Source organism: Crotalus tigris, unplaced genomic scaffold (assembly GCF_016545835.1).
Source record: "Crotalus tigris isolate CLP2741 ecotype Arizona unplaced genomic scaffold, ASM1654583v1 scf7180000024430.1745191, whole genome shotgun sequence".
NCBI classification, from domain to species: Eukaryota; Metazoa; Chordata; class Lepidosauria; order Squamata; family Viperidae; genus Crotalus; species Crotalus tigris.
Window position 1 is genome coordinate 1,364,976 of NW_024100597.1, and position 22,238 is coordinate 1,387,213.

The 22,238-nt window shown below is 38.4% G+C and overlaps 1 protein-coding gene across 2 annotated transcripts; it reads right to left on the reverse strand.

The window, feature by feature from the left end:
• Positions 1-975: 975 nt before the first annotated feature.
• CCNL1 (cyclin L1) lies at positions 976-19,298 on the reverse strand. 2 transcript variants are annotated; one of them, XM_039330652.1, is made up of 11 exons: positions 18,922-19,298; positions 18,440-18,514; positions 18,208-18,317; positions 11,939-12,059; positions 11,582-11,646; positions 10,001-10,100; positions 9,054-9,158; positions 6,129-6,270; positions 3,843-3,954; positions 2,636-2,734; positions 976-1,765 (listed from the first exon to the last, which is right to left on the reverse strand). In XM_039330652.1, exons 1-11 carry the CDS (start codon positions 19,195-19,197, stop codon positions 1,417-1,419), a joined length of 1,554 nt encoding a protein of 517 aa, XP_039186586.1. In that variant the 5' UTR covers positions 19,198-19,298; the 3' UTR covers positions 976-1,416. The 2 variants fall into 2 exon arrangements, with proteins under 2 accessions (XP_039186586.1, XP_039186587.1); XM_039330653.1 differs by lacking the exons at positions 18,440-18,514; positions 18,922-19,298 and adding an exon at positions 16,714-16,786.
• Positions 19,299-22,238: the final 2,940 nt, after the last annotated feature.

Sequence of the window (22,238 nt, forward strand, 5' to 3'; positions counted from 1 at the left end):
CAAAGACTTTGTTATATATAGAGTTAAGGCAGTGTCTTTGAAGAGAGTTTCTTACCTTTCACGTCTGGATGGACTTTTCTTCTCAAATAAACGTACAAACCCCTTCACTCTCTTTCCCAGTCCCTCACATTCCCTTGTCAACCATGCTGCTATTTGTTTAAACAAGAGCTTGAGGTGGTCCATGTGAATTGGAAAGAGAATTGTTATATATAAATTTAAAGTTAAATTGGAGAATAAACTGAAGTTGTGTTGATAATTAAATGCTGGGGTCAGCTCTGCACACCCACTTTGCGCAGAAGAATCCACAGCTCAGCAATTGGTAATTATAGAAAAAAAAGAGAGAAGTTTTAAATAAAAGTGTTCCCAAGTTTTTCCACACTTTGACTTGTTATAACGCAATGTGGTTTAAGAAAAACAAGGCAATGTTTAGACTCCTGACAAAGCCCTGGTGTCCTGCCCTGAACTGGATTCAATAGAGCAGACATGTCAAACTTGCGACATCATGTGATGTCGCGCAACGTTATCAGGACAGTTTTGCCATTGCCGGCAATGGGGTGGGCATGGCTTCCGGATGATGCATTTGGCAAACAAATTAGAAATCTGAGTTAATTAACAGTTATAAAGGCTGACATATTATGCTGTAGCAAGGCAATATATTATAACTTAGTCCAGGAAGAAAAATTCAAACCAAGAAACAGCCAACTATTGCTTCAAAGAAAACCTAATACATGTGCCCAAATGTTCACTCAGAATCAAGTCTGAATTGAAGGCTTGAATTTTAATAATGACCTTTCATCTGATTCAGATTCACTATTTAATCTGATTCTGAAGAGAAAACAAGTTTTGCTACTTTCAACATTCATTATCTTATTGGGAAGTTTCTGTAATGTTTAAATGATACTTTAGAAGATGTCTCTCTATGCTATCTGAAGAGAAACTAGGAGGAAATAATGACTTGTTAAGAAAACATCAGAATTTGACAAAAGATTGTTTAATGAGGTATTCAGCAGGGTAGTAAAAAGTTGTATATTTTATTTTTTTGTAAAAAAAATTTACACATGCAGACTAAAACCAGTGTAAGAAAGTACCCACCATTATCTTAAACAAATAACTATACTTAAATAGAAATGTCTGCAATATGTTCGTATAAAAATAAGATACATTTGTACAGAAACAGATCTCCAGTTTTCATATTGATACCACAATCCTGAACACATACAATTTAACCTGATTATTGTTTCAAATTATATGATACTGCTAAGGTATTTTATGTGCAAAACTTCAACATTTTTTTTTAACGTGTCTTACATTCTGGACATACTGGGCTTCAAATTAAATCCTAATTGACTTCAAGTTTCAAACAGTCCCATACCTTGTATAACATCCAAACAAAGGTAATAAGCAACACACCCACATTCAGCGCCTGTGCCTGCTATGTCCTGAACGACCAGCACTGTGGTGCTTGCTTTTATGGGATCTCTCAAATGAGCGAGACCTTTCTCGCCTGTCCCTGTGGTGTCCTCGCTCGTGTCTATGTTTCTTAACGAGGTCTGAATGGTCCCTAGATTTGCTCTGAGAACGTGACCGAGACTTTTTTCGCTTGTGACTATGTCTATTTACTCCTTTCAATTCTTCTCTGCTGTGCTTTGGCTTTAGATGGGGGGATCCATGATTGTGGTGTCTTCGAGGGCTGCCACTGTGACTACGTGATCTGCTTCTGGATCTTGAGCTGTAGGTTCCCGAGAGACTCCGTCTATTGTTGTAACTTAAAACACAACATTATACTTTTCAGCTTGTTATGCAAAACATAGCTCTGAATTACCTACTGCTCCTATTTTGTTCAACATTATTGTTTACGTTACTGAAATTACTTCTACCAGACTACTCATGTTATATTTGTTTGCAAATCAATTACAACAAAACAGAAAATTAGGAAATCCAGTCTATTATTGTTTGATATGCAAAACTACTGAATGATATGTTATACTTATGGGAGGATCCCACTGCTATAGAAGATCCTAGAAGAATATTGTGTATTTCATATATTTCTTTTTAGGGCATTCAGCTTTCAATCCTGCAGTGAGATTTCATGAGTGAGCCCCATAGGGACTGAACTCCAGGCTTGGGCAGAGTTTGCCTGCAGTACTGTATTTTAACAACTGCGCCACGAGGACTCCTAAGTAGGAAAGAAAGGTACCAGGGAAATTGGGGGTGGGCGTGCTGGCCAATATTTAGTGCTTGCAGCCAAAGATACTGGAACTGGCAAGGAGGTGGCAGGGAATGGAAAATACTGGGAAGATTGGTGGGTGTACCAGGGTACAGAGATGAGTGGGGAAAAGGTGTGAGATACACCTGGCTTGCCCTATTTGTTTGCGTTGATACCTTCAGACAATAAGTTTCTATTATCTGAAACCCAAACATTTTTAGATCTTAGCTGCAACCATCATGGACTGCTTCGGCTGAATTTACTGATCTATTGACTTCCATAGCAAGCCCAAAGTCAGAGTAAGACTCCCAAATTGTTCTCAAAGCATTCACAACATGAATGCATTGCAATCTTAAAACTAACCTTCCTAAAGTATTATGCAGTAAAATAAAAATACATTTTAAATTAAAATTGTAACAAAATACTTACTGTCTCCTTGGAGAGTGAGACCTGGATCGCGATTTTGTTCGCGACTTTGATCGGCTACCACTTCTGCTGCTTCTGCTCCGCTTGCTCTCTTTTCTCATACTGGTAAGGAAAAAAAAGGAATTAATTACTGGATAGGCTGCAACAATTAAGTTGCTTTAAATGAATAGCATGTGACAAAAGCTTTATTACAAGAGTGTTAATTCTGGATATAAGGAAAACAATTTGTGCTGAAATCAGAGCACAGAACAGCTGGTTTTGAGAGGTTTATGCTTTGACCTAAACCAACTTTTCAGTTGGTTCTGTCCATGTACGAGATGAAAAAAAGATTGTTTTGGTTTTGGTATAACCACAAACTTGGTTGTTCTAGATGGGGGAGATCCAGTGTTTCCCTGAAAATAAGACCTGGTCTTTTTTTGGCCTCTGAAAGAGGCACCAGGTCTTATTTTGGGGGGATGTCTTTTCCTATCTCACCTCACAGCAGCGGCACTGACAACTCCACCCAGCTGGCCCACTTCTGCAGCTGCTCGCTTCCACTTGCGCGCATTGCCCCTGGCCTCCATTTCACCATCAAAGGCCTTCAGGAACGACATCTGTAACTGAGAACAGAGCTCCGGATTGATGCATGTGGCGCCTCCAGCTCCATTCCACTGTCAGAAGCCTTCAGGAAAGGCCTCTGCAGCTGAGAACCTTGGCTTCCAGGGGGCACCACATGCGTCAATCCGGAGCTCGGTTCTTGGCTGCAGAGGCCTTTCCTGAAGGCCTCTGATGGCGAAATGAAGGCTGGGGGTGATGTGCGCGAGCGGTTGCAGAATAAGTGGCCCAGTGAGGCAGGTGTCGGGGCATGGGAGGCCTGGTTGCAATGGTAAGGTCTGGGGCGCGTGGAGCAGCTCTGCCCCCCTCCCCACTAGCTTGATTTTTAGGTGTGCGCCTTGCCCCAAACTAGGACTTATTTGCGGGGAAATAAGGATATTGGAGGCCGAAGGGGGGGGAGAAACTGAAATGATTAGCTGAAGGGCACAACGTAGGGATATGCCATGCTAGAATCTGCTGGAGGAAGAGAACAGAGACAGACAGACTGCATGATCCTTAATAACAAAAACTCAATAATAGTTTCTATTTTATTATAATTGAGCGGTTGTGAAATAAAATGATTCGTTCCAGCTTTGAAAAAAATGCATTTCTGTTTTGTGCAAACCTCATTACTTACCCATTATAAGGACTCTTGGAAACCATCTGCCTGTCTTCTGGCTCTTTTCTGATAGTTTTTGCATTAATACATACTGGAGATTTTTCTTCTATTTTTATTTCTCTTGGAGATGCTAAGAAATAAAATAATCTGAGGTAAATATCCTTTTCTTGTAACTAGTAACTAGATTCTGATCATCAGTTTCCATTAAGTTTAATTTTTCCTGGTTTAAACACTGGCCTCTTTTATCTTACCCCTTAAACAATATGACTAGCCTCCCTTTTCTTAAAATTTAAAATCAGTGGCTTCCAAAGAAGTGTCTCACAAACAATTTGGATTCCTATTATTTGAAATAAATAATATCAGTGTTTTTAAGGTAACAGAAATATTCACTATTATTGGATTTACATTCAGTGGTGTTTAAAAGTTTGTGAATCTTTTGAATTTTCAGTATTTTTGCATAAATATGATCTAAAACGTGATCTACTCTCCACACAAACACTGAAACAATACAACAAAGCCAATTAAACATGAGTCAAAAAAAATATCTCCTTTCATTTAAGAAAACTATCCAAAGCTGTGTGATAAAAGTATGTGAAACTCTAGGATTGTCAGTTCATTTGAAGCAGAAATTAGAGTCAGGTGTTTCAATCAATGGAATGAATCAAGTATGAATTTGAGAGGTCCTACCCTATTTAAAGAACAGAATTCTTGGTATTCAATACTGAAGTCTGATTATCACAACACAGGTACATGGAAGTGTATATAATGTCTGTATATAATGTACATAAAGTGTATATAATGTATATAAAGGCAGATTGTCTTCAAATTCAAAACCATTATTAATTTTCCCAGGAGTGGTTGACTAACCAAGATACAATAAAAACAAGGCTCCAGGAGATCTCAAAGAATTCCAAACTAAAGGCCTCTCTTGAATTAGCAAATGTCAATGTTCATGAGACAACTATTAGGGGAACTCTGAATAACAGTGATGTGCATGATAGGGAGGCAATAAGAAATTTCCCAAAATAAATATTGTTGTGGGAGGATGAGCCCAAACAGAACTTTTTGTTCTTGAATGAAAAGTATTGTTTGGTAAAAGACAAAACCTGCATTCCAGCATAAGAATCTTATCCCATTTGGGAAACATGGTCGCACACAAGTTGTACGACTAAAGAATGGTTAAAGCAGAAGAAAGTTAATGTTTTAGAATGGCCAAATCAAAGACCTGAGTTTAATCCTATAGAAATGTGTGAAGGATTAGAAATGGACAGCTCATGTGAGGAAGCCCACCAACGTCCCAGAGTTAAAGCTGTTCTCTAAGGAGGATTGAGATAAAATTCCTGCAAGCCAATTTTCAGGACTGAGCAACAGTAATAGAAAATATTTAGTTGCAGTTATTGCTGATCAAGAGCATGGGAACACAGCCGTTACTGATAGCAAAGATTCACATACTTTTGCCACAAGCAAATATGGATCATTTGGGTCATTTTCAGGTATGTTTTTGGCTCATTTATTTAACTGAGTTATCTTCATCTTGTTTTTAGCACTTGTGCAGAGCAGTCATATTTTAGGTCATATTTACACAAAAATATTGGAAGTTGAAAAGGATTCACAAACTTTTAAGCACTATCATATGTTAACTTAATTATTCTAAGGACTGTTTGCTAGATATTTTTCACATCCATGCTTTCCAAAATATTAGATAACTTGGGACACACATTCCCCAAACTAGCCATTCATAAAGGAGTTGCTAAACAGTAAGAATATGACAAATAATTCATGCATGCTTGATCCAGATACAGAATAAGACAAAATAGGAAAAAGGAATCAAGAATATAATGAAGCAGCTAAGAGGAAGCAGGGAAGGACAACTGAGTACACCAGAGAAGATGGTGAATTATGTTATGCTGCAAAACTGAAGAAGAAAATTGGAAGGCCTGGTAGGCTATGCTGAGAGCTATTGAAGAGGGATAGGATGATATTCTAGAATGGATGGTAGAGCTTCCAAAACACAATGCACCTGTTGAGTTTGAAGCAAAACAGTTGCATACCTTTGTTAAGTATCTAACGGCTGCAACATTTGGAGAGCAAGGATTCAGAGACTTAGTGAGTCCTATTAGTATTTTCAATAGGTTTCAGAACACAGATACTACCAAATTAGGTATTGTGACAAAAGCTGATTACATTATTTTGCTTGATCGTGTCAATAGCTTTAGAAGTAATATATAATTAAAAAGCATAAAATCTGGAGCTGACTGTGGCTGCACATAGTCAAAATGGCAACCACTAGTAAATAAAACTTACAGGGCTTAGAAGCAGGTGAAAAGCCTCCCAATGTCGAAAGAGCTGGAGTTCCATCTGGATTTAATCCTTTGGCTTTTAATTTAGCTTCCTGTAGAGCCATTTTTCTTTTTTCTACTTCCTTATCAAGCAATTCATAATTAGGCTGTAAAAATATAATGAGTCCAAAAGTCAGTTCCTTCCAAAATGGATATATAGATCAGCTTGTTGTGTTCTAACATTCCCTTCTAATAGTGAAACTTAGGTGGTTGAACTTTTAAAACTAAATGGCTTCTACATATTTAGGAGATGTCTCAGATACATATGTGCAAAAACAAATTTGTGGATTAAAATGATCCATACCTCAGCAAACTATATAAAATTATCACTGAGAGTATTAAGTTAGCTTAAAATAGATGACAGAGAAAGAAAAGAAGCTGTCTACACGAGGCCCCTGAAATTAAAAATATTGACTGTCACTCTTTCTGTGTTGAAGATGGAATAAATGTGAAGGTTCTTTGACAGATGTCATAGGGATGTCCACTTATAACTTATTAATAATTAGATATTATTTTTACAGTGACTTTAGGTCAGACATGTCAAACACACGGCCTGGGGGCCGGATGCGGCCCGCAAAGTGGTTTCATGTGGCCCGTGAAGCCATCCTGGAAACAGTGAGGGAACGGCCCCCACTGCCTTGGCCCTGGCCCAGGCTGGCCAGGAGCCAATGTACAATTTTGTGGTGACCATCTATGCCAGTGGTTCTCAACCTGTGGGTCGGGACCCCATTTGGGGTCGAATGACCATTTCACGGGGGTCGCCAAACCACGCTGTCCGCCATTTTTTTTCCTTTTCCCTAGCTGTCCTACTCCCTCTTATTGGTGGCCACACCCACTTGGGGGTCACCACAACATGGGGAACTGTATTATGGGGTCACGGCATTAGAAAGGTTGAGAACCACTGATCTATGCTGAAACACATTCAGTCTTAGCTCTACAAGACCTTTTGGAAACAGCGAGGAACCAGCCCCTGCTGCATCGCCCCCGCCCCCTGGGTGCATGCTGGGGAGGTGTCACCCTTTGTGAGGAATGAAGAAATGTACCATCGCCTGGAAGTAGCTAGCAAATGGCCCTCGCCTACTTCACATATCCGTCTTAATGGGCTCCGGGACAGGGGTTTCGGCAGGCAGCAGGGGACTCTCCTCACAGTGCTGAGAGGCTGAGCCGGGTGGCGCAAAACTGATGAGAAATGTATTGCTGCCTAGCCCCCAGCCTGCCCAGTTTCAGCAGCCAGCAAGGTGGAAAGCTGGTGAGCTTTGCATCTCCCGGCTCAATCTCTTGGCGCTGTGAGAGTGCTCTGCTGCCTGCCGAAACCGGGCAGGCTGGGGGCTGGGTGGTATCATGCTTCTTTTTGGATTCACGCCGCCTGATTCAGCCTCTTGGCGCTGAGGAGAGCGCCTCGCTGCCTGCTGAAACCGGGCAGGCTGGGCAGCATTGCGCAGGTAACGTTGACTCTCACGCTGCTCATGGCATCCCCTCCCCCAGAGCCCACCAAGCCAGATATGCAAAGTAGTGAGGGCCATGTACTGGCCACTTCCAGGCGATGGTGCATTTCTTCATTCCTCCTGAAGGGTGACACCTCCCCAGCTGTGTTTCTTGCCTATTTTTCTCCCTCCCTCATCTCAAATATTTTCCCATCACTCTGTACTTAGGAAAGAAGGAGAGGGAGGGTCTGAGAGAAGTCCTGCCTTAGTCCTGCCCTGCTGCCCTTTCACCATCCCCTTGCCCCCTCCTCCTGGCCTATCCTGGGGGTTCTCCCATCCTATTGCTAAGGAAACTTTGGATACAAAGCCAGGTCTCCTCCCATGGAGATGGAATGGGCCTCCCTCTGACTTTGCCCTCATACCCATCATGAACAACCTGAGTTAAGGAGAACAAGCACAACAGCAGCAGCAGCCTTGAGGAGGAGGTAAGTGCAGCTGGGCACTCCTTTAGGGAAGTGGGGCTGGGCTTGGTACTACGGGTGCTCGAGGGCCAGACTGGGCATTTTACCTCTGCTGCCCAGGGCTCCGGGCAGCCCACACCACCATCCAGCCCCCCACATGTCTCAGAGGAACGGTATGGCTCCTCCAGGAGACCATGCCTTGGCACTTGCCCTGATCCCATTCCCTTCTGCCAGAGACCCTCAGGCACCCTTGACGCAACGATGTAGAGCTGGCCATGCCCACCCAATAGGCCACACCCACCCTGTCCATGCCCACCATGGACCACACCCCCAGCCCTCCGAAGGCAACTGCAATGCTGATGCGGCCCTCAATGAAATTGAGTTTGATACCCCTGCCTTAGATCTTTGATAACAGCTAAGAGTTCAGATTGTTAAGATTTTATTAATTATATTCCTCAAATCTAAAATATTTTAATCTATAAAGATCTGTGGATATCTCTAGCTTGAGCTGTTGAGAAAAAATGACCATATACCCATGAAGAATGTTTGTGTTCCAGATTCTGTCAACTCTCAGCCTTTGAATCAGATCTGTACTGAAGGATAGATGAGACTGAGCAATATGATTCCATATGGATTAGGTATAATCCATGTGTTAATTTTGTTCCTGTTTCTTAAAAGAATTATTCCTTTCTTTTTAGCTTTTCTTCTTCTCCAGGCAATTTAGTAAAATATTTTTACTTTGTTTCATTATAAACGTATTTTCAACATAATAAATTAGGTTTCTTTTTAAACTTCAAAGTCTTTTCATAATAGTAAATTCACTATTAAAACTTTACTTTTCTTGAAATTATCCCCAAGTCTCCATGCAAACTGACTGGACCTACCAAAAGTCCTGTGGGATTGTGACAGGGTATAAATATAACAAACAGTTGACTGGAATGCATACATTAAGGGAAATGGCTGCACTGTATTTTTTGTAATGCCATCCATGTATACAGAAATTACCTTCTTCCTAGTGTAAAGCTTAAGCGTTGATAAACATATCTCCTGAATGTCTTCTTCAGTAGCTCCAAAAAGCAAAAACCAATGAGGACGGTTAGGTAAAGGAATCTAGAAGACAAAATGTTACCAAAAAGGTTGCAAATCTGTTTTTTCCAAGACAGTACATTCCATAGATCTGAAGAGTCTGAAAAGACCAGATGAACTTTTCAAAATGTAGGCCCTTTTAGAAAGGTATCTCCTATTAACTTCCAGGCAAGTTCATACTGAAAATCTGTTCATGTAATCTTTTCATTAAACTTAATCATAGTGACTCTGATTGGATTATAGGAATAAAACCCCAAATACAAAATCCAATACACCCATATATTAAACGACATTTAAACAAGCCACTTGATGGGCTCCATTATCAACCTAGGATCCCCAGGCCTACTGGCAAAACTATGTCTTCAAGGCCTTTTGGAGAAGTACCAAGATGGAATCTTATCTCTATAGGGAGGGAACTGCCACGGAAAAAAACCTTTCTTCTTGGTTTGACTAGGTGGATTTCCTCGATGGAGAGGATCCATAAAATACCCTCTCTTGCTTATCTGATGGGTCAGATGATGTAACTGGGGAAAAAAACAGTCCTTTAAATAACCTGATCCCAAGCCATATAGAGCTTTAAAGGTGATAACTAGTGCCTTGAATTGAACTTTGGAGCAAATCAGCAACCAATTCAGCTCCCGCGAGAAGTGACACATATGTAAATCTAGACTTACACAAAATCATGCGCAGTAATTTGAACCAAGTGAAGCTTCTAGCTACATCTCAAGGGCACTCTCATTTGCATCGGATTCCAACTCCTTTGGGATTGGATTCCAATCTGTTAATCCCCATTATGATTCATATAATCAATATTAAAATTGAAAATACACAAAAGCTATGAGCAGAGGAGAAAGACAACTACTTACTTGAAGAGCTCTGGCAGCAAGATAGATACAAGCACAAGCTATTGTTTCTGCTTGAAATCGAACAAATACATTGGTTCGAAGATTGTCATTCATGTAATTCCTGAAAAATATAAACCTCAATGTTAAATGTTTCCTATTTAAGAGATACTATGAAATCAAGTAAAAAAAGTTGGAGACTCAATCTACTTTATTATTTTTTCTTTTATTTCAGTAATTTAGGTTCCCATTTGTCAAAGAATCTGCCATAAAGACATAATGCCTCAAATGCCCCTGGACCACTGTAACACACAGGCTCTTTTTATCTCTCTAGAACCCTATGAAAGTACAAGCTGAGTTTTGAGTTGTCTTTACTATTATAATGCCGTGCACCTCAACACAAAAAGCTTTTAAAAACTTTATGCAATTTTTTTTAGAATTCTTGGAAGTGTCCATCAACTAAATTTTAGCTCCAAAATTAATAATTCATATGACCAATTTCTTTTAAAGTCACTATATTGTTACTAATCTGTTAATTTCATACAAATTAACATGATCTACAGCAAATTTGTAGCCATCAAAAATTAAACATTTCACGTTACACTATAAAAATAATTTACATCCCATTATCTTGAAGGGATATAAGCATATGCTTTCATCTCCTACGGATATTAACCAGATTCGCGTTAGCATTCTGTATTAAAAAAATAATTAAAATATTTACAATTATTTTTAGACCATCTGTGAGGCCAGAAATAGATGTGAATGACAGCTGTACACATATTTCCATAGGTACAATATAGAATTGCAGGTTAAGAAGTTAAACATTTCTTACAATGAAATATAGTCACTGCTAATCTAGAACTTAGTAATGAAGTATTTTTCTAAATCTAGCAGGTAACCTCCAAACATGCGTACAGCCCTATTGTGAATTTTCTGTGTGGAAAGTTTCAATCATCAATTTGTCTATAAATGAGACATGTGCTAGCTTTTGGCATGCACAGAGGAAAATAATCCCCCAATTAGGCAACCTCCTCCCCCCAAAAATAAAAAGATACTTGGAGGATAGAATTAAAGCTTATATGATTTACCTTAATAGGTAATGTCATAAGCACATTAACTAGGACAACAAGTATACATTTCATGATTATGTATATTGAATAGGTAGTTCTAGAATCAAATATACAAATCCTTTTGACACCCCGACAGAACTAGAAGATGCTGCCCGCTGGATATGGACCACTTCAGTAAATCTCGGCTGAGCTTGCACTGGATTGACTGGAGAGAGAGGCAGCCAATCAGGCCATCCTCAGATCATGAGCTGTGGTGCAGAGGGCAGAGTTCTATGACTTACCATCAGGGACTACCCTTTAATTAAAGAGTAGAAAAAAGAAAAAAGTTAAATTGAGTTCTCCAAGGAAATGCATTATGAAAGCCATGAAAATAGTAAGCAGAAAACAAGCAGCAGCACATTCCACAAGATTTTTTTTTTTTTTTATTTTTTAACTTACAGTTCATTACTTGGTATTTGGGACATCGAGCTTGTTTTTTTTCTGCTACTATTTTTCTGGCTAAGAAAGTTATAACAAGAAGGGAATAACTTACCAGGCTGTCTGGACGAGAGTTTGATTACGTTCACATTCTAAGACTTGCAAGTACATAACAATGATCTGAGGGAGGAAAAACAAACAGGCAACATGTATTAAATCAGTTATTTAAATAGTTAACACTTTTTATTCCAATCTCATTTTGAGCATAAGTCAATCATAATCAAATTTTAAGTTTCCTAGCAGCTTCTGAAAAATTAAAACCATCCTTTCTACTGGTTACAAGTGTTATCTTTTTTTTGAAGAAGGTATTTATACTTGTGATATAATAGTGCAAATTTTTTTTTAAAAAAATCTTTACCTTCTCCATCATATGCAGTTTAATACTGGAAAGCAAAAACTTTAGAAGACTCACCTTATGTGGATGCTTGACATGAACACAAAATCCCAATTCCTTCAGCACCCTCCTTTCTGCTTTGATTACTTGATTTTTGGTGTTTATGTAGTTCTGATCAAGTATCAATGGGCTTGGAGTCCTACAGTTTGTAAGAGATAGAGTCAAAACGCTTTTCTATATCGAAGACAGCAGCTTCTCTGTTTTCCCTTTCCAACCAACTAATGGCAACAGAAACCAGATTTTGAACTCCTGCAAACAAGTTTAAGCTTTAATCTTGTGCTGTCCAAGTTAACTAAAAGTCATTACCTAAAATTTCATTTATTGTCAATATTTGAAATGAGACATTTGAAACATACTTCATTAAAAAAGACAGTTGAGTTACAAGATAAGAGCCCCAACAGTTTCTCAGAGAAAGTTTTCATTATCTGAAAAGGAACTTACTGGTATATATATTTAAATTTCTGCCGCCACTTTCAACTCTGTAAAATAAATCTGTTATGCACAGTATAAGTAAATGAAACCCTGTAATATTTTTTCCATGCATATCCAAAGTGAGGACATATGTGTGCATGTATCTATATGTATGTGTACACAGATATGGAGACACGCACACAATTTCTTCCATTATGTCCTATTTTAATTTAAAAATATATTTCTTAAGTTTAAAAAGCAATGACAAATAAGAAATTGTATAAATTTCTATATCTCTACATTTTGAGGACTATGATTTTGGGAAATTCTCACTTTTTAACAAACTAAAAAATAAATTATTGAGTACAAGAGAAATATTTAAAAGTTGTCCATTTAAAATATATTTTCCTTGATAACTTATTCAAGCATTAAAGTATATATTGTATATAATGCATAAAATAAAATGTTTAGCTTATTATGCAGCCTTGCATATTACAATTTCCACTATATCCCTGATATTTAGATGGTCAGCTTCATTAGATAAAGATATGTACTTTCACTTCTTAGAACAGGGGTGTCAAACTCATCAGCATTGCTGTTGCCGGGGGGGGGGGAGCAGGTGGGTGTGGCCAGAGTGGGTGCAGCCTACTGGGTGGGCGTGGCCAGTTCTACATCGTTCACATCAAGGGTGCCTATGGGGGCCTGGGCAGGAGTGGGACAGAGCCGAGGGTCTCTGGCAGAAGGGGGTGGGACTGTGGCAAGTGCCAAGGCATGGTCCACTGGTGCAAGTGCCAAGATGGCCACCACAAAATTGTACATTGGCTCCCAGCTGGCCTGGGCCAGGGCCAAGGCAGCAGGGGCCGTTCCTTCACTGTTTCCAGGATGGCTTCACGGGCCATGTGAAACCACTTCGCGGGCCGCATCCAGCCCCCCGGGCCTTGTGTTTGACATGTCTATCTTAGAACATTAGGCATTCTACTTTACTCTGAATTCTAGCATATTTCATATTCAACTAAAAACTTGGGGAAAATATATTTTCTCCACTGAACTGCAAAAAATAAGCATCACAGACTCAGAAAATGTGTCAACCTCTTTCCTTTGTTACAGGCATGTAAGCTGTTAATAGCATAATATTCTTAATGTTACCATTTTTAACTGGACAGAGAGAAAAGCAAATCATATTCCTGTTTTAGTTAGTTATGCAGAGCCAAATGACATATCAGGTTACATTTCTATAAGTACTGTTTGACTAAATCCCATATTTGATTGCATATCCAAGATAGTTTAGAGCCATAGGACAACTGAGAAATAAAAAAATATGGAGAAGTATATATCTTTATGATGTATCATCTTGCTGATGTGCAACCTAAACAGGCAAATGTTACTTATTCTGGTCCCTGTAGTTATTTGTCCTTTTTACCAAAGTCTTTCCCCAAATTCACATTATCATTATAAACAAGCAAATCTCATCTTCAATTTTATACTTAATGTTATTTAATTCCTGAAAATGCATGTATTTTTTCCAATTGTATTAAACTGCTTCTGACACAAACATTCATTTTAATAACCTTAATTAAATTTCAAACTTTTTTTTGAAAGTCTATAAAATTATGCAGGTTGTTTTTTTAAGGCAAACAATAAAACTTTTCCAAATACTTAAGAAATATCAAACTTATCTGTAATCAGATTTAAAATCTCTATTAGTGTAGTACTTGGCAATTGACCATACTTATTAAAAAAATTCATAAGTGAATTTCACTTATAAAAGAAGCAGTTTGTAATTGTTATGTTATGAGAAAGTACTGATAAGGAGTACAAGACTAGTGTGCAACAACTGAACAACTCCAGAACATTCCATCCATCTTTTGAAACGTGCCAAACTGAATACCCCTTGCAGGGCATAGAGGGAAATAGAATATTCTGGAAGTTTTTGGACAAATTTGTACATAAGAAGATATCAGCTACTTGGATGTGAAATGTATTTCAAGATTAAAAGGCTCAATATTTAATACTGTAGTACCTAGAAATTTGAATAGAAATACTTCTTATATTTCCTTTCTCTGGAATAGATTAATTCACCTGAGTATAAAAAGCAAGATAATTTTTACATATTTATATTTGAGAAATATGTTAGTTGAATACTGAGAACAGCTAAAGCACACTCATTTTAGAGGGATATATGATATGAAACAATTGGTTAACTGCTTCCAATAGGTCCGGCATTAGAATAAAAGTGATGCACCCAACTGTAACACATTTAGTCAAATCAGAATTTAAATTAAATACATTTCATTGGAAGCAAATTGTAAAGCTGGATTATCTTGTAAGTAAATACAAATGAGTCTGCAAGTCTGTTTAGTATCCAATTATTTTTGTAAAACTGTAAAGCATTACAATTTGAAATATTGTCCTGAACACATAAACGGAGATCAAATTATCAAGTCAGTATCTCACATTCTCAATCTAAATTGATGTTTTGTATTTAATTTTAAATTTGCACTTGTGTGTACATATACATGTACATGCCCAAAGGCACATTTTGCTGCATGCCTGCATTTGTTGCATAATTGACCCTTAAGAAAAACAAACTTTTTAAATGAAATTTTTATACTATCTATCTCCCCTATAAGGAGAGACTGCTGCAATTTTAACTCAGTGTTTGAGTGCTCTGATGAGAACTGTATGACTGCTTACAATTGCAGCAGGATATATAGCAATAGCATTTAGACTTATATACCGCCCAGAGTGCTTTATAGCACTTCTGGGCAGTCTACAATGTACAAGCAGGATATGTAGCAATAGCATTTAGGCTTATATACTGCCCAGAGTGCTTTACAGCTCTCTCTGGGCAGTTTACAATGTAGAAGCATTATTTGCATACTACCCCCAACAATCTGGGTCCTCATTTTACCAACCTCGGAAGGATGGAAGGATGAGTCAACTTTGAGCCCCATAGGGATTGAACTCCAGGCTGTGGGCAGAATTTGCCTGCAACACTGCACTTTAACCACTGTGCTACCAGGGTTTTATTTATATTTATAGAAATAAACCCTAAGGTCTGTGAGATGCATTTTGGACCAAAATATATAAAGACAGATACTTAGGTTTGTCATCTCGTTGTCTGTTATCAAGTCATATTGTCTCCCATTCCTGATATAAATCAGAACAGTTGTTTTATATTTCTCGCTGCTAAGCAATACCTGTATGTATGTATGTATGTATGTATGTATGTATGTATGTATGTATGTATGTATGTAATGTGTGTGTATATATATATGAATATGTATATGTATGTATATACATACATACACACACATGTATTTAGCATTTCTAGGATTTTGGCTTCTCACATCTTAACTTTCTTTTAAGTCTCATATTGTGTTTTGTTGATAAAGCACAGAAAAGAAAATGGAATAATCCAAACGCTATAAATTTCAGGAAAGTCACATTCTTAAATTAGAAATGTCTTCTTTGGAATAGTACTGCTTTGATTTAAAAAATGTAACTTCCAATACATACACTTTCTGCATTTTCAGTGAATTCCTCACTGAATTTGTTAGAATAAATGCAAATATTGAAATTATCTACCAGACTTGATCAGTGATATTTTATTGTATATACTAAACCAGACATGTCAAACCCACATCACAGAGCTTTTTCCCCACTGCCAGCAATGGGGTGGGTGCGGTTTCCTGGTGACGTGTCTGACCTGCGGGCCAGCAGTTTGACACCCCTGAACTAAACCATTTATATTATCTATTACAACAGCACCTTTCAAGATGCTCATGTAGTATTTTAATACTCAAGGTGATGAGACTGAACCTTCACAAGCAAAACATGTATTTTTTCAATTGCTAAGGTGTATATTTACTTTAACTTTACAAATCCACCTTTTATTCTTTCAAAATCAACAAGAATCTTATTCCAGATGAAATAAAGTACACATTTCCTAGTATCACTGAAAACATATGCTAGTTATATTCTTAAAAATTAATTTGCATAGTTTCATAAAAGAAAATACTTGAGTTTTAAAGCAATCTGTAAAAAATATTCAATAAAAAGCTATACATTGAGAGTAGTCAACTGCATATAGGAACACTGTTGTAAAGGTGAAATGTTCACCTTGGACCCTCAGATACAGAATAAATTATTATGAAATAAAGTTATTGAACACAGCATAGATAGGTTTTGTAGTTAAAATTCACACATACACACACATTTTACTAATTTCCAAAACCCTGGACAGCAAAGATAAAAGCTTAACCCAAGGTACAGGAGTTCTTTCAAATTGTCCACCAATGGCCAACCTGTCAGTCCCCGGTTCCAGTGACCTATTCTGAGAGCACTGGCTTCTCCTTGGGGATTTTCCATACGTCACTCACTGTTGCCATGACGACAGCTTCATCTCTATGAACCACTCCACATCACCCAGGCTTTGGTAAATGTAGCTGGTCGCTGTATAGTCGGTTGCAAGGGAAAAAAGAGCTAAAGTTAATAACATGTACAACTGATTTGTTTGTAAAATTGTAACACGCACAGAAATATACTTACATCCTGTTAAAAAAAATGAACCTGCATGCCAAATTTTAAGCTTCCATAACCAGATTTGTTGCAGAATTTTCAGAGAATATTTAAATTAGATCAATTAATTAGAAATATAAATCAAGCAGTTTCCCGATACAACACTGCCACCTAAAGCAGCATGCCAATGTTTCGAATGTTAGTTTATAAGCTTTTTAAAAAATTTATTAAAATATATATAAGTTGTTAAATCAGCAGCTAGATAATTAAGTCTTAGACCACTGGCCATAATATATTTGCTTCCCTTGAAATCAAAACATAACTGAAAATGTTCTTGCTGTATTTGCATTCAAAATGAAATTTTTATTGCTTATTTTAAGAAAAAACTTTGAAAGTAAATAAGCAAAATTAATCATGTATTTTCTCAATACAGGCAATGAATATTTTTATTTAGCATAAATACCTAAATATAACCAAAACATTTATCATGTTAGAGTAGTCCACTATCCTGTAACACACAACGACTTCTTGGAAAACTTCCCCAAGTTCAAGAAATCACTGAAATCCTCTTTATCACTACTAAATTCACTCAAAATTTATGGATTAAAACAAGAAACAGTCTAGAAACTAAGTATTTCTTTAAAGATTTCCTAAGCTTTCAATTTATTTTTAAAAAGCTCCCTACTTCCGAGCTTTTTTTTTTATATTAAAAGCTGAGCAATTCCACAACAAAACAGTTCAAAATCAATCACTAAAGCACGCCAAAGCATGATGAACAACAAGTCTGGTTCATGTTCCTAGGTTCAGATGGCTTTCAGGCTTCATTTGCTCATACCACTAAGGATACTATTACAACAGGTATCTCCTATAAATGAAATTGCTGTCAACTGTCCAAACCAATAATACTACCATCAACTTGAAAACAATTAAATGTAAATATTCCAAAGTACTATCTTAGATAAAACCTATTTGCTTCTACACCAATGACTCTATCAATACTTTTACTGGAGTTCAGATTTAATAAGTCACTATAACAAAGACTGATGCAACATAAAATAAACAACAAAAAAACAAGTACCAACTTAATGTCTTAGACTTCCATCAATTTCTGATCAATTAGTTATCAAACATGTTAGACCTCTTAACACTTACAGAGAACTAGCTAAATAAATGACCATAGTCTGCACACCTTTTTAAAAAACGAATATTGACAGACCTGTACAGACCCCTCAACCTACTGAAGTAACCCTGTGCAACTGAAACCTCCACAAGTTTGAGACTACATTGCATGAGAATGTACAATTAAACAAAATACATAGATATGCTTCAGGTAATAAAAGTGGAGCTGGTCGTACCTTTTTATTCTTAGTTGGCGTAGGTGATGGAAAACATTGATCACATCTCTTATCCGACGAGGAGCTTCTTCTATTTTGGAAGCAAGATTAATGCAGGCCATAGCCACAATCTGAAAAAAAAAAGCCAATTTTTCTGTGAAAACGGCCTTTGAACCTGACCATTATATATTATTATAAAGCACAAAAACTTTCCAAAACAAGCTTCCCTTTCCTCGATGCCACTAGAACTCACCTCGAAACTGTGTTTGACAAAGGACTTGGAGTAGAAGAAACGATGGAACAGCACTTGCCCGGTTGCCATCGCCACCTGTGAAGACAATCCCCAGATGGGGAGGAGAGAAAGATCAGCCATGTCAGCCGCCGGAGAAAGGCGCATGCGCAGGAGCGGCAGCGCTAAACCTCCCCCCCCCGCTTCTTCCCGGAAGCGGCGACAGAGCTGGGCCTGTCAAGCAGGCCGAGGTCGCGGAGCCGCCGCCATTTTGCGTCAAGCGCCGTTTCTTCCTCCTCCCTCCTTTTCCTTCTCCTGCGTCTCCGCCACAGTGGGCCTTCTGGCGCCAATGAACGCCCGATCTTTTCTAACCTTCCGTTCTCCAAATAGAAAATGTAACGGCCGGGACTTCGGTTAAGCCGAGACCGGGCCCTCCCGTCCGTTAGCCTCCCCCAACCCACCGCCTTCCCTCCTTTCCCCATTTGTTCGGCCCCGGTTGCGCTGACCTGTGGCAGACGAAGGAGTATGCCCGCGGCCTGGATGAGCTCGCAGCCCAGAATCCGGAGGTCGGTTTCACTCTGCAAGTCCAGCCCGTCCTGCAAGGAAGGAGTCGGCGAGAGCCGCTCCTCGGGGATGAGCGAGTGGTCGATAGTCAGCGACACCTCCGAGTACAATCGATCCCCGATCAGAATCCCGACGGGGAGAGGGGGCGGCGGCGGCGGCGCTGAGGGGAGCGAGGCTCCCGCGACGGCAGGAGAAACATGAGTCCCAGCAGAGGCCATGACGAATAATCGCGGAACTGAACGCACGTCGACCGCACCCGGACCCGGCCACGCAGAGACTAGCCCGTTTGCGCCCGGCGTCGATGACGCAGCACAAAGCGGTGCACGCTGGGAAAAAAAACCCCGTCTGTGCGACCGTATCTGAAAAGCGAGCGCCGCTCTCCCCTCCCTTGACGTCATCGACGGTTAGCGAGAAGGAGCGGTCTCCGTGCTATTAATAGCTCAGCTCTAAGCGGTGGTTTTAGGATGGGCCTCGGTGCGAAAGTCGTAGATCTCTCTGCAGAGCTTATCATTTCCCAGAATCCCCACCCCAGCATTCTGACTGGGGAATTATGGGAGTTGAAGTTCACACATAAAGTAAGTTACCAATCTAGAGAAACAGGGTTGAAGCCCTAAAGATGTTGGTGGGACTTCCGTTCCCCTTAGCCCCACCCTCCTCTACCTTCTCCTCAGTCTATTCGCGAGGGGAAAGGTCTGGGGCTTCCGGGGTTCCTCGCTTTTGTATATAACCTGCAAGGAGTTTCAGTGTCGGACAAAAGTTTATAGTCACATAAAAGTGAGATGGACAGTTATAAAAATCAATTAAATAATCAGTTCCCACTACAGGTTGTTAACTTAGTAACACGGTTGTTAAGTGAATCTGGCTTCCCCACTGATTTTGCTTGTCAGAAGATCGCAAAAGATGGTCATATGATCCTGGGACACTTCAAAGGTCCTAAATATGAACCAGTTTTCGAGCATCTCAGTGTAAATCACGTGACCATGGGGATGGCATAATAGTCATAAGTGTGAAGAATGGTTATAAGTCACTTTTCAATGCCATTGTAACTTTGTTGTAGGTCGAGGACTACCTGTACTTGCTGCACTTGTTTTCTATTTGCAAGGACTGGTTGCACTAGAAACACTAGAAATAGAAATGTGTTCTAGTTTCTAACACAATAAATTATTTCACTACCTTTATCTCAAAAGTTTATCAACTGAGCATAAATAAATCACTGACAAATATCACTTTTCTCTTCCCGTTGTCTGGTTTTTAATTTAAACTCTTCTTCAGAAAAATGTCAGTAAATCAACATAAGTTATCTAAGTTTGTGTAACTAACATTTCTAAAGAAAAATTCTTGGGACAACTATAAAAGAATTTTAGGAGTCATATTTACATACATATCTATTCCAAACCCTCATGATGTCATGCCTAGGAAAATATTTTTGAAAATCTATATTAAACTTAACTTTGCCATACCATAAATAGTTGTGCCACACAAATCTCAAAGCATATCCTTCTAGCTCCAGTAACCTCCTATTTCTCAGTGTCGCACAATCTTTCAGACTAGACTATAAGCAGGAATTTTAAATCAGGTAGTTTTAGCCCATCTCTTTCTTTGATATCTTGCCATTTAATTCTTGATTTTTTCTACCGTGCGATACAGAAATATCTTTTTGCTATTGTTTAAATGGCACATCAGTTGTCAATATTGGTATTGTCCGAAATAGAAATAACATCCCCATTCATCTTACTCAGTGAAATTCTATCCAACTACAGCTGTAGTTTGTCCCACCTCAATAAATCTTTTTTAATATCATTCCATACCTTAACATAAATATTTAAACTTTTCAATTTTAAATCCTGTCTTTTTTATCAGAGTCTCTTGCCTTTTGTACTCATATTTTTAACCAACTTCTTTGTTTTTGTTTATATACTTTAAATCCTGTTACAAATAATTCTGTATTTATTTTTGTCATATTTATGTAGTATATATTGGAGGTGGTAATCTTTTGAGAGCTGAATGCAACAAAATTTCATTTTAATGTATGCCGATTAGTGTACATTCAAAGTGACAATAAAGTTATTATGTTCTGTTCTGTTCTGTTCTATTCCTTCAATTTGTTTGCTAAGTATTCAATGCCATTTTGAGGTTTTTGTGAAATCAAAACTAAATAATCAGCAACAACCCTCAGTTTATAGGTCTTCTTTTGATTTTCAAATCTGTTATTTCCTCATCCTGTCTAATATCTCTATTCAATACTTTTAAAAATAAAATACAAAGCAAAGGTGACAGAGGACATTCTTGTCTTGTCCCCTTCTGTGTTTCACATGGTTTAGTTAGATCACCGTTAACCTGGTTGTAGCAATTTGAAAGCTGGGGTGCACTGCCCAACAGGATCTGGAGCCATGTCTCATTTTTACCAATTACCTTCCTAAGTCAGTATGGACAGAAATCCTGCTATGCTTGGACTCTGCCTAGACTGTATCCTGCCTGGATACAAGCTGATGAAGATTATGAGAACTGCCTAGAACAGAGGGAATTTCTCAAGTATGTATTTAATTACATGCAGACTTGTGAAAAGCTTGTGCCAGAGTTTATTTGTAAAGTAATAAGTGCTCTCTCTGAGTTTTGTTGTTGGCTTGCAGATATTTTGCTACCCAACTGATGTTACCAAGTAGGTAACACAACATCTGCAAGCCAACAACTAAGCTCAGAGAGTCCAAGAATTCCACAATTGAATACTGAACTACAGAATTTATTCATTTCTGAAGTTCTCACCTACTTGGAGGCTTGCATCAGAATTTATTTATCATGTTTATATGGCTGCTCATCTCACTATAAAGTCATTCTAGGTGACTTAAAACTAATACAATGCAAAAAGCAGGATGATGAATGATAAGCGACTCCTTATCATATGCCAAGGTGCTCATGAGCATCTCTGCCTTGTTTTCAGCCTTAGGCAGATAACATGGCTCTAAAGAAAGCTTGATCCCATTTTAATGTGTTTAGAATCTCTAGCCATTCAGACTACTGAAAGTGCACCCATAATTGGATTTTAAAAACTGCACATTTTAAGTAGTTATTAGCATTTAATCTTTTGAAGTTTAGATGTATCAGAATTACCCAGACACTGTGTTTAGGGATCAAGCAGGCAGATTCTGCATGTAGGGAAAAACTGATTTTTATATCCCAGTGAAGCTCACGTGGGTGATATATTTCCCAATAAAATATAATAGTTCTGTGTGCACGTTCATGGAAGTAGCTTCCAAAACTG